Source organism: Stegostoma tigrinum, chromosome 3 (assembly GCF_030684315.1).
Source record: "Stegostoma tigrinum isolate sSteTig4 chromosome 3, sSteTig4.hap1, whole genome shotgun sequence".
Lineage (NCBI taxonomy): Eukaryota > Metazoa > Chordata > Chondrichthyes > Orectolobiformes > Stegostomatidae > Stegostoma > Stegostoma tigrinum.
This window is the reverse complement of record NC_081356.1, coordinates 61,911,159-61,924,080: the sequence shown is the minus strand read 5'-3', so window position 1 is coordinate 61,924,080 and position 12,922 is coordinate 61,911,159. Positions and strand designations below refer to the sequence as shown.

The following is a 12,922-nucleotide window of genomic DNA, read 5'->3' as shown; positions in this document are numbered from 1 at the left end:
ACCTTTATTTAGCCAAAGCTATGATGACGTTAGAGGCAGTCCAGAGAATGTTCACTAAGTTGATCCCAGTTATGGAGGGACTGTCTTATGTGGAGATGTTGAGTGGATTGGGCCTGTACTCATTCAAATTTCGAAGAATGAGAGGTGATTTTACTGAAACGTATGTGCTTCTGAGGGGACTTAACAGGGCAGATGCGAAAAGGCTGAATAGACTGGTGCTATTTTTCTTGGAGTGTTGGAAGCTGAGGGGTGATCTTCTCGAAGTTTATAAAATCATGAAGGACACGAATAGGGTGAATAGTCAACATCCTTTTTTCCAAGGTAGTGGAGACCAAAACTAGAGGGCATAAGTTTAAGGTGAGAGGAGAAAGATTTAAAAGGGATCCAAGGGGCAATTTTTTCACGCAGAGGGTGGTGCGTCTATGGAATGAGCTGTCACAGGAAGTGGTGGAGGCTGGTATAATTATAACATTTAAAAATCATCTGGATGGGTATATCAATAGGAAATGTTTAGAGGGATACGGACCAAAAGCTGGCAAATGGGATTAGATTAATTTAGGATATCTGGTTGGCATGGGCGAGTTGGACTGAAGGATCTGTTTCCATGCTGTACATCTCTAAGGCTGTTTTGACAGTGGGTTTTCTTGATGTCTGCAATGCAAGAGCAGAAATCCCTGCTTGGGTTTTCACTTTTCCATGACAGGATCAGATAGGAGCCAAAAAACAAAGGCAGGTATCTGACTTTGCCCACTCAAGGGGACTTAGGAGGGCAGATGTGGAAAGGTTGTTTCTCCTTGTGGGAGAGTAGAAGACCACAGGCATAATCTCAGAGTAAAGATAAGTAAGAGGAAGTCAATTTAAGATAGAAATGAGAAGGAATTTATTCTCCCAGGCATTAGTGAATCTGGAAATTTCTGGTGAAGGGACAGAACAATACCTAGAAAGTTTTGGAAGAGGCAATAGTGACCCCAAGAACTGGTGAAAAGGGGAAATTAATCAACACCACAATTTAAGCATGTTTGTATGTATTCACAGTGGGCCATCAGAAATAAATAAAAGTCTTTAAAATTGTCATGACATATTGGGAGGCAGACAAATTAGAGCATGGATATTCACTGCTGAGGTGCACTGTAATTTTCGGGGAGTTTCGTGGTGGAGAGTCACAAGGACATAAAAATATAAGAAACAGGAGCAGGCATAGGCGATTCAGCCCTCAAACCTGGCCTGCTATTCAACTAGATCATTGCTGATCTACCCAGGCCTCAAATCCTCTTTCAGACCAGCTCCTCAAAGCCATTAACAGCAACATCATATTTCATAAGTCTATCTACCTCTTCTTGAAATACTTCCAGTAATCTAGCCTCCACACTCTCTAGGATACAGAATTCCAGACATCTACTACTCTCTACCCTTCTTTCATATTTCAATTTTAAATAAATAATTGCCTTTTTTTTCTGTAACTGCTTCATAGTTCAATATTCCCCAGTAGTGTAAACACTATCTTAACATTTGCCCTGTCAAGTACCCTCAGAGTCTTCTGTTTCAATAAGATTACCCTTCAGTCATCTAACTTCTCAAGGCTAAAGGCCTAACCTGTTTAGCCATTCTTGATATCTCAATCTCTTCATGCCAGGAATCAGTCAACAAATCTCTTTTGAATTGCCTCTAATGCTAATAAATCCTTTTTTAAAAAAAATACAGTAACTAAAACTACACACAGCACTGCAGGTGCAGCCTCACAATCACCCTATTGTGGTGTTGGAAAAATTGTCACCATCATTTGCTATTTTTAATCTCCAAACCCCTCACAATAAGGGGCAAAACTCCGTTATTCTTCTAAATTACTTGCGCGCTATCTCCTTACGTTTCATGCACAAGAACATCCAGATTCTTCTGTCCTGTAACTTCTTGGAGTCTCTCTACATTTAAATGATAGACTGTCTTTTGATTCTGCCTACTAAAGTGCAGAAAATCATGTTTTTCTACTTAAATTTCATCTGTCAGGTTTCATCTGTCAGATATATTACATTCTGCCTCGTCCTCCAAGTATTTCATACAGATAGTAAATGATTGAGGCACTAGGACAGATCTTTGTTGCACTCCACTCTAACCTGAAAAAGACCCATTAATATGATTGGTTAACACATAGGAAACAAGCAATATTCACACCATTCTAATACATTGCACCCAATACCATTAGCTCCTATCTTGTATAAAAACCTTTCACATGACACCTTGTTCAATTATCTTCTGGAAATCCACTCTTTTAGTTCTGTTCACTATCTCAGTATCTTCCTCCCTTCCAGTTATGGCTTGCAATAGACATTTTTATCTTACATTCTGCTCCTTAAGTCATTAATGTCTCTTTGGCAACCTTCTCATGCTATCATGCAGCAAGGCAGGTGAAATTATTGCTCTTTCCAATGGCTAATAAACCAGTGACACTTTGTTTAAGGCCCAGCTGCACAGCATTCCAGATGCTGCAAGCCAGGAACTACCTCACACATTATCATCTTAAGGGAACAAAATGTCTCAGAAAGGGAAGCTGGCATCCTGTTTTCCAGACAAGGACCTGGAGGTTTTAGTGGTCAATGTAGTCAAGAGGAAGGCTATCTACTGGTGGGCTACGAGAGGAGGCAGAAGCACCAAACACCGCCTGCCTGGGTAGAGATTGTGGTCCAGGTCAGTGCTGTCCTCAGGGATATCAAATCATACAGTAGTCTAGGCAAAAAGTCAATGATGTTTGGTGCACTGCAGGGGTAAGTACCACCATCTCCTTACTGCTACCACACACTCACAATGACTCTACGTGAAATAACTACATACAGGGTGGTATCCCATCACCAGGTGGCCCTTTATTTACTTGTGCCCAATACACTGGCTGTGACCAGCCAGCTCAGAGTCATTTGCCTGAACTGAGGAAATTCTTATCTCCTGGTCATCTTATTTTTTGTGGTTATTTTTTCTTCTTTTTTTTTGTGTGTATGTGCAGGTGTGAGACACAGTTGAAAAAAAACCACCAGGTGTACAAATAACTTTGTTAAGATACCACCACCAAGAAAAACACCCATATGGCCATGGAACCTGTACAGGCAGAGCCTCAGGAGAGGCAATGCCTATGTGAGAGAAAAAGAGAGGGGAAAGGTAGGGATCAAATCAAAATGGAGTTGGAGGAGGAAATAAAACACACCATGCTCCGTGGTGTCCACCTCTCCCAAAAGGCAACAAAAGCGTTAGTGCACACCGCGTGGTCCTTTTACAGGCACGGATGTAGCCACAGAAGAGGGCAGGCAGTCAGCCATAATGGCCCTCTCAATGGCCCACTGCTTGAACCTTCTAACGGCCGGCTTGACCAGGTCCATCTCCTGGTTATACTAGTCAGCCAGGGCTTTCCTGGTTGGGGTTGTTAACCTGGGCCAATCAATGATCTTGTAGTCAACAACGCCACCCTGGTTCCAATGGTTACACTACCACCGCATACAAATCTCACCAGATTACGGTCCACATGCATCTCCACTCAACAGTTCTGTTCCACCTTATACTCCACAAGGGCTGACCTATCCTGTCCTTTGGCTAAACAGCTATGTAAGTAACATTAGTTCCACACAAATGCCAGACAATGAGTATTTCCAATAAGATAAAATCTAACTATTACCCCTGGACATTTAAGTTACCATCACAGAATCACTAGCAACATGCTGGGGGTTACCGTCAACCATATACTGAACTGGACTGATCCTGTAAAGACAGTGGCAAAAACAGTGGGTCAGAGACCTGGAATACTGCGGTGAGTGACTCACCTGCTGACTCCCCAGAGCTAATCCACCATCTACAAAGCACACGTAAGGAATGTGATGGAATACTTCCCACTTGCTCGGATGTAGCTCTGAGAACACACAAGAAACCTAGCATCATCCAGGACAAAGAAGCCAGTTGATTGGCAGCATATCCACAATGTCCACATCCTCTACTATTGACATTCAGTAGCAGCAGTATGCACTATCTACCAGAAATACTCCAGAAATTCACAAGAATTCCTTAAGTAGTACCTTCCAAATCGGCAATCTCTTATAACTAAAATGGCAAGGACAGCGGATATGAGAACACCGCCACCTGCAAGTTCCCCTCCAAGCCACTCACCATCCCGACTTGGAAATATACCGCTGTTCCTTCAGTGTTGTTGGGCCAAAAGCATGGAATTTCCTTTCTAATGGCATTTTACAGGCAGTACAGTTCCAACCAGCGATGCCCATGTCTCATGAGTGAATACAAAAAGAAATCACTGAAGCTGGTAGCTCCAATTAAGTGCAAAGTGAATTAATGCTACAAAATGAAGCTAAGAGCTCTAGGATGCAGCGTGTATAGATGCAAGAGATAGTTATGTATCCTTGTTTGCAAAGCAATCCATCACAAGCATGCAAGTCAATGGGTCCCCGAGCTCCAAAGTGACGACTTTAAATAAAAGGCTAAGCCAACCTAAAATCGGCCATGATAATGTGGTGAGACTAGTGGTTTGTCATTGCTGACTTAGGTGAACGAGGATGCTGTCAATACAGCATTCAAAGACATGTTGGTGAGGTGATTTTAAATAGAGGTTGAGATAAAGAAGCAGAGAGCTGCATCTGTCAGGTAACTTTTGACTTTCAATTTAGATTTGTTGCTATCTAATTGCTTAAGAAAGGAGGCAACAACTGCAAGCCGCACATAAATGAGACAACTTGAGTTATTAATCAGATGTAGATCCATGAAAATGAGTCAGTTGCCACTTATTGTGAAATTCTAATCTCGCCATAGAAACCTCAACTGAAAAACTGGCAATTTTATTTTGATCTCAAGAATCAGATTGTTTCATTCTTGGCTACTTTCCCACATTTCTCACCAATGCCCATGTCACTCCAGGCATGGGAAAATTCCACTCCAGGAATTGAATGTAAACATTCAGTCTGCTACTACATGACTGATCTATGTACACATCTGAATGAATACTTTCAGCTATTTTGAGATTACAGATTAGATTGCAAATGGAAACTAGAAGGCTCGCTTCTTTCAAATATATAAAATGGCATTAATTGAATAAAATTTCCATTTGCAAAACTAAGTACTAATTGTTGCAGTGCTGCATGTTGCACTCATGCACTTTTAGGTCAGACAAACAATGATCATTCAGATCACAGCTGTCTTCTCTCAGTCAAGTTTACACATCATAAAATCCTGCACTTACAATGACTCTACGTGAAATACCAAACCAAACCAAAAACTTTTAAAACCAAACCTAATTGTTTAAACTAACTAACAGACAACATCAGCATGTGGCATTAAATCTGAATTTGATGCAGTGTCATGATAACGTTAATGGTCCAATAATCAATCATTCATCAGGGATTAATTAACTCAGTAGATTTGTTTACTTAAAACATATAGCAAATTAAGCCCTTAAAGTTCTTCAAAAAAAACCTAACATCTGACTCCATGCTGCTTTGTGCTGACAAGCTGCACATACTGAAATTGGTTGTTTTGTTTCTCTAATGTCTGCTTTGCAACACATTAAACTACATTATAAGTTATAACGCAGACACTAGGAAAAAAACAACTGATTTCTGCATATGCAGCTTGCAGATACAAAGCAGCAACGAGCTAGATGTTAAGTCTTTTAAAAGTACTTTAAGGACTTCATTCGCTATGTGTATATGTGATTCTGTCTACCAGTTTCTTTCCCTCAGCAGCAAACTGTTTTTCAAGAATGTTAACCATGTGCTTCACCTGTAAATTACCTGCTTGCTAGCTGATCAAGAGCAGGAGGTTTCATCAGCACAATGTTATCTTATCAAATGCCACCATGAAAATGATTGATTATGGTCTTATAATCAATTATCTATCAGGGGTTGATCAACTATGTGAGTTAGTGTATTTAAAACAGTAAAATACATCTCAATTTATAAACATGGAATTGCAGCAAAATAACTTGACTGTTTTGTGCAGCTCGCAGACATGAAGAATCTCAATACCCCATCTTCATGGCACACTTAGTCCTTGAAGGGGAAGTCACTTCCAGGCAAGGTACACTGACAATGTTTTACAAAACAGTTGAATTTATCTAAGCTGCTAAACATCTATAATATAACTCCTGGTATATACTAAATTACTTCCCTGTTAAATTTGGGATCAAGACGTGTCACAGTATAAATACTTATTCCACCACATGTACACAATTTACCATGCCTGGTTTTAAAAATAGTCTGCAAGACTCAATCTTTAATCTTTATAGGACTTACTTCACATATTTCCAGCACCAAATATCAAGACAGCATTTACATAATGCTTAATCCCAATCCTAAACAAAATAGGGTTTGCCAACATAAGCAAAATTATTGTATAGCCACAATTATGGATATGTCTAATCTTGTTATACTGAAGTCATTTAGCTTCTCCTTGAAATTATTTTTAAGGTAACAAATACATTTCCATTGTTAACCAACTTTGATTTGTGCAGCTTCTGGCATAATTTAAATGAAAACACTTACACCTGATACTCACATGGCCTAGTTCTTTGGATTTGAGAGATGAGGAGCTGCCAGAAGATGCTGTGGAAGCTGGGCTACTGGAAGCATCCTTCTTGAGTAAGCGAGATTTATCCAAGCCATTTTCACGTGGTGAGTGGGCAGGACTGCCTCGTGGCGATGATGGGTCCTACACATAACAGATAGAAAATATTCTTGAGATTCATGCAATAACAAATTGACAACTTTGCCAGATAAAAGGCAGGTTAATAAAATTCAGGATCATGGAATAATACCATCAGTGGCTTTGATAAAAAGTTGGTTGTAGAATCAAAACGAGCATGCCAGGGCAAATGGCTATTGTTTAGGCAGAAGGATAGCAGACAATGGCTTTCCGCATCTTTCAATGTAATGATAACTGCTTTCTTTAATAAATATTAATTACTACTAGTTTGGAATACAAAATAAAATTTCAGAATTTGTCAAAGATGAGGTGTGGCCAACAGTAAGGATGATATAAATTGACTGCCATGTTTGATACCTAGTTTAATATAACAGGTAGACAAATGATAGAAATTAAGCAGTGAAGTTTGAGGCAATACATTTTGGCAGAAGAATAGTGAACGATAATATTGACTTAATAGCATAGTTCTAAAGAGTAAACAGAGACATGGGGACTTGGGGGTTCATGAGCATAGATCTTTGAAGATCATATTGGAGAGTAATTAGCAAAGCATGTGAGATCTTGTGACTCAGGGAAATTAAGGAGAGAAACAGAAGCTTTGCTAAAAGTTTATAGGGCTCTGGTTAGGCCACAGTTGGAGTATTACATCAAGTCCTAGTCATCACAATTTAGGAAGGTCATTGAGCGAGGGCAGAGGAAATGTACAAAAATGGTTCCAGGGCTGAGGGATTTTAACCACAACTTGGGTGGGGTAGTTGGGCTGATTTCTAGCATAGATAGCAAGTCTCCCAGACCTGAGGAAGCTTCGTAACTTAAAGATGGGGAGAACAGGTGAATCTGCAAGGTAAGTGCCTTTACAGCAGTGTTCCCCATCTCCTTACCTGTGATTGGAACCTGCCAAACCACCATCTGAGACTCTCACAGTAATTGGCACTTATGGACCACCACAGGAGTCTCCAATCACTCCTTTGATCCGGGCCAACCCATCATCATATCATTCATCTATCTGCTCTGGTAAATTTTAACCCTGCAAAGCAAGCTTCTTGTCTGAAAGACCTCCAAGCCTGTTAATTAGGTACCTGTGCAGGCAATAAGAAACCTGCAGGAGTATGGCAGTTGACTTCTTTAGGGCATACTAGAAAATTATTTCTTTGACCTCATGGCACCATTCTCTATCCTCCCAACCAGGCAGAACGCACCTCCAGGCTAAAGTCCAGATTAAACTCTCCTTTCTATTGTACATAGTGGGGCAAATTTGGGTCTCCGTGTAATGCTTCCATCTATTCATAATGAAAATCCAGGTCCAATGTGACACTAATCAGTAATCTATCCCAATGATTTTAAGTGATAGCTGAGAGCAGAAAGGGAAAGTAGATCAATGTTGCAATTCAAGGAGAGAATGCAAGGAGTATCCTCTGTGTTGGGGTTAAAAGAGGTAAAGGAAAGGTTTAGACTATACCAACGCCTAAAATGGAAAACATTCCAACTGTTGGCACAAATATCCTCCACACCAGAGAACATTAAGAAGGACATTAACAAGATTTTAAAATAAACCAAATCACAGCATGATATTTTATCTTCGCACACCTCAGCACAATAAATGCTCTAAAAATCCAACATGCAAATAAAGTTATGGATGAAGACAGTGTGGGGAAATTGGTTAACTATTCATCTTTCCAAAGAAGGCTATGGTTCCCTGTTCACACACAATGATCTACCCCATCACAGCAAAAATAGAGATAAGGCATTGAAATGGTTATCAGAAGACATCATGATTTATAAACTGGAACACAGAAAAAAGAACAGTGCACCTTCTCATCAAACTCAATATTTTTATTGAAACAGGAGAATCAAAACCAGTATAAATCAGTATTTGGGGATGGTGGTAAATTTCACTTGGGGTTCCTGCTCATGTTGCTGTTAAATGCTGTAATATTCTTGTGGATTGACAGCAACTAAAAGGAGGATCGATTTCAACTGTAAACCCTATTATGATGAAATATCCTTTGAATTGCAAGTTGTCTTGGTACATGGATTTCCATTGAACCATTGCTCAATACAGATAAACATCTTTTAACAATTGGAATGGGAAGAGGGAATAAAAAAGTCTTGAAATTACACTGTGTGAAGACAATGTAAAATGCTTATTACATTGAATTAAGTTTCATTTTCCATTATTTCAAGCAAAATGTTAAATAACATTTAATATTGTATCTAGCATCCTTTCAAAACAACAAAAGTTAAACATTGCAGCAAGGTCATTTATAAAGTAGGAGATAGCATGACACACAAAATGAAAAAAAGTACAAACCTCATTAGAAACATCCACTACTAAATTGTCATCACTTTTATCTCCGTCACTGTCCTTTAAAACAAGATAAATATTTTCAGATGAACTGAAAAATTAAAATTTGTTAGGACTAATGGCTTGATCAGTCTAGATACCACACTATGAATATAGCATGCATTCAGCACGTACAAAGTCAACTGTAGTAGACTATCAGCAGTCATTAGGCAGAGGTAGGTTAGGACACAGCTGGCAAGTTTTAACTTGAATAAATATAAAAGATTTGGGTGTGGATAGGGTAGAGTCAGGCAAAATTCTGAGTATTTTATGAAGTCACCTCCAACCTAGAACTAACCCATTTACAGCAGGCATGTTGGCAGCAATTTAAATATTTAATAAAGTTGGTAGCAGGTTTTGCAAGTGTGTTCCTGAGATTCATAAATGCTGGAAAATCTGGCATTTGATGTGTAACAACTTCAGCTTCAGGGAGAAGAGAAGCACCACGACAGGATTGACAGAGCCATGAGAAGCAGGAGATTTTTTTCCCTGGAGAGAATGGGATTCATAACAGAAGCATACTTGCTGATGATGTTGATGATGCAGAGGCATTAAAGTCACAAGATCAAGTAGAGAGTGTTGGAAGGGAGCAGAAGTTCTAACCTTTGTGAAGGTAATGTATGTCTAGATAAAGTTGTAATTAACAAGTTCTTGCCGGAAGTTTCAATGGACATTAGTAGTATTTCTTTGGGAAACTAAGCAGAGCTGGACTTCAAACACAAGATAAAACATGGTGGCAACAGGAAAGGCAGAGAAAGCATCAAAGTCAGCAACTGAGGGGAATCTCAGTCAAGAAAAACAGAAAAATATGTTTTCAAAGGCTCACCAGGGCATTGGAGGCCTGGTGGGAAAACAAAAAAAAACTGTAAAACAGTGAGCAATGGCCCAATCAATAAAGCACAAGACATTGTAGCAGCTGCAGGAACAGCTCTAGGGCTCAGGAGAGGTATGAAAACCAGCCTGCCACCCACAGAAACATTCAACAGACCACATCCAGATCCAGGAATGGGGAAGTAGAAGAAAGATGTACCATATACGAAACTGCTTCAGGATTCAATACGGCAGGCTAGAAGAACAAAGTCAGTACATTCCCTGTGGGAAGTATCGCTACCAATGTATTAATAAGGCAAAGCATTGAGAGTGCAGCATCATATGAAAGTTCATTACGTGTATTCAATGCTTATTTTAGAGTTGAATTAAATTTAATTACTGAACAGGCAAAGTTTAATAGCAACAATTTAGGCCAGAGGAATGCATGGATTCATTAATTAATGATCTTTACTGTTTGACAGAGAATTGTGCCTATGAAGAAAATAAGAGAAAAGGACCAGACAACAGAAGGCAGGCTTTCAAGGGTATCATTGAATGGAACAGAGCAAGATGACTTAGAATTCATGGAGTAAGTTGAAACCTACACATCAGAGGTTGCTAAAGAACTTATCAGTTATGTAAAGGAAGTTGGAAGAAGTTCAAGAACAAGACGAAGAATACATCCAAGCCCAGAAATACTGTCTGGAAAGATGGGGTGATGATATATGGAACAATTAATTATTGCCCCGGTATCTTGAAAAGCACAAACACCTCACTGTCATCGGTTAATATTTTTGAGTTGGAGCCCTTCGGATCTAGCAGAACGGAACAGAAGTAGTTCTGAGGAAGAGTCACTGGACTCAAAACATTAATTGCGTTTTGTCTCTCCAGATGTTACCAGGCCTGCTGAGATTCTCCAGCAATTTTGGTTTACATTTGTTTCCGATCTCCAACATTCATAGTTCTTTGTTTTATTATATCACTAGCGTTCAACCAGAGGTTAGTAAATACTGAGAAATTTTCAGTTTGAGATTTTTTCAAAAAAAATCCACCATGGACCCTTAGGAATTACAAAGTATCATTCAAGGGCAATCAATCAATCAAGTGGCCACTCTATACAGGAACTGGTCACTAGGTGTATGTCATGTGCTACTAAAATGTCAAGAGAAAAGAGGACCACCATTACCTTAATCTTTTCCATTAAAGCCCTGAGAATGGCTTTATTTGAGTTCAAAGGGAAGAACTTCACTTTCATCATAACTATCATTCAAAGTGAATTAAACAGTCAGCCATTTGTAGTGTATCACAGCAGACGTAGCAATAAGGTCACCTGAGAATCTACTCAATGTACAAGATTCCAGACAGTAGTACCAATGGTCCATAGTTTGCACAGGCAGTTTAAAAGATTCACACGTAAATACAATTTCACTTATGTTACCAGTTCACCTCACTACCGTCAAGCAAATGGAAAAGCTCAGGAGGGAGCACAGACAATGAAAGGGTTACTAAAGATAAACAAAATTTCAACCTGGCTCTAAATTACCAATTCGCATCACTACAAAATGAATTATTATTATCATCAAGAGCTACTGATGAGCAAGCGATTGAAAATACAAGTTTTGTCTTTTGCTTAGATATTATAAGCTGTCATCACTGAGGCGGATCACAACAAAGTGAAAGATTGTTAGGAGAAACATAGAAACACCAACTCTCAAAAGTTCAATAGAAGGTACAGAACACAAGAGTTACTACAGCTGTAACCCACAGAGACAGCATGGGTAAGAGATCAACAAAGAAGGGATGATCACAGGAAAAAAAACTGAGGTCGGGTAAAGTTGAAACAGATCACGAGATAAGGAGGACTCAAAAGCATTGATATTATTAAGGAAGAAATCAATAAAAATGTGTAAATATCTCTTGGAAGAAGAGGAAGGAGAAAGTCTATAACTACCTCAGCAGAGAAACAGTCATACTGACAGAAAGGAAAGTGCAGAACATCCTCAACCTCAGAACGAGATCAGAATTTCATCAGAGAGACTGGCCAAAGCATCAGAAACTAACCCTGCAAAACCTGAGACTTCACAGGAAATGTTTAGAAAGTAAGTTTAATGAGATGAAGACTTGATGGGAGATCTAGAGTAACAGATTTGAAGCATGATAAGATGATATTGCAGATGACATAAGTCAGAGTCAGTGATTAAGTCAAACTAGCTGGAAGAGAGGAGGCCTCCCTAACTTATAGTGTAGATAATCTGTGAATAGATCAAACTGAAATAAAAAAAGTTCTTACAGAAAGTTTCATGGACTCCAGAAATGTTATTTTGCAAGGTTAAATATTGAGATCCCAACCACACAACAAACACTTCCCATTAGTACCGATACATGCCCTAATTAATATTCAGCCTGTGTTTCTTCTCCTGTCATTTTTAAGCACTCTTCTCTCATGATCCCACTTGCTCAGCTGAAATTGTGGAATGACCTCAGGTTTTGTCAATCAAGGAGGCCTGCAGATGTGGTTGCACTTTTACTTATCACTTATGATCTTCTAAGAACTTAACCCATACACAGATTTCATTCAAGCATTCAAAAATGGTTTGCAAATACAAAGAATCCGTTACCACTGGCACAAAAATTTGGAAATTCAAGTATTTAAGATAATTGACAAAAATCCAGCGGGGAGATGAGAAGATTGTTTTCTTGAATATAGAAAATTGCTTTAATCCAGAATACACAACCTGAAAGGCTGGCTGAAGCCAATTCAATGGTAACTTTTGAAACAGAATCATATACATATTTGGAAAGAAGATTCTTGCCGGGCTTTAGAAAAGAGTTGGGGAATGGGACTTATTCAATAGCTATTTCCAACAGCCAGTGCAATCACAATGGGCTACATGGCCTCCCTCATTATTGAACAGCTTTATAATTCTAGAAAATTCACATTTAAGTAACTCGGCAAATTTCTCGCTTGTAACACATAAATCATATTTGTTTGAATGTTTTATTTCATTCACAGATATTTTGTTGAATATTAGCAAGGTTTCACATTTTGTGCTAAATATGGCTGGGTTCTGCATTTGAAGGTAAGTC

The 12,922-nt window shown here is 39.0% G+C and overlaps 1 protein-coding gene across 3 annotated transcripts in view; it reads right to left on the bottom strand.

The window, feature by feature from the left end:
* LOC125450785 (transducin-like enhancer protein 1) overlaps positions 1-12,922 on the bottom strand; it is a 110,075-nt gene that overhangs the window by 24,988 nt on the left and 72,165 nt on the right. For all 3 annotated transcript variants that reach the window (XM_048526954.2, XM_048526953.2, XM_048526955.2), the window contains 2 exons: positions 8,993-9,046; positions 6,535-6,687 (listed from right to left, as the gene is read on the bottom strand). In XM_048526954.2, the coding sequence (XP_048382911.1) occupies positions 6,535-6,687; positions 8,993-9,046 (207 nt within the window). The remainder of the gene's footprint in view (positions 1-6,534; positions 6,688-8,992; positions 9,047-12,922) is intronic.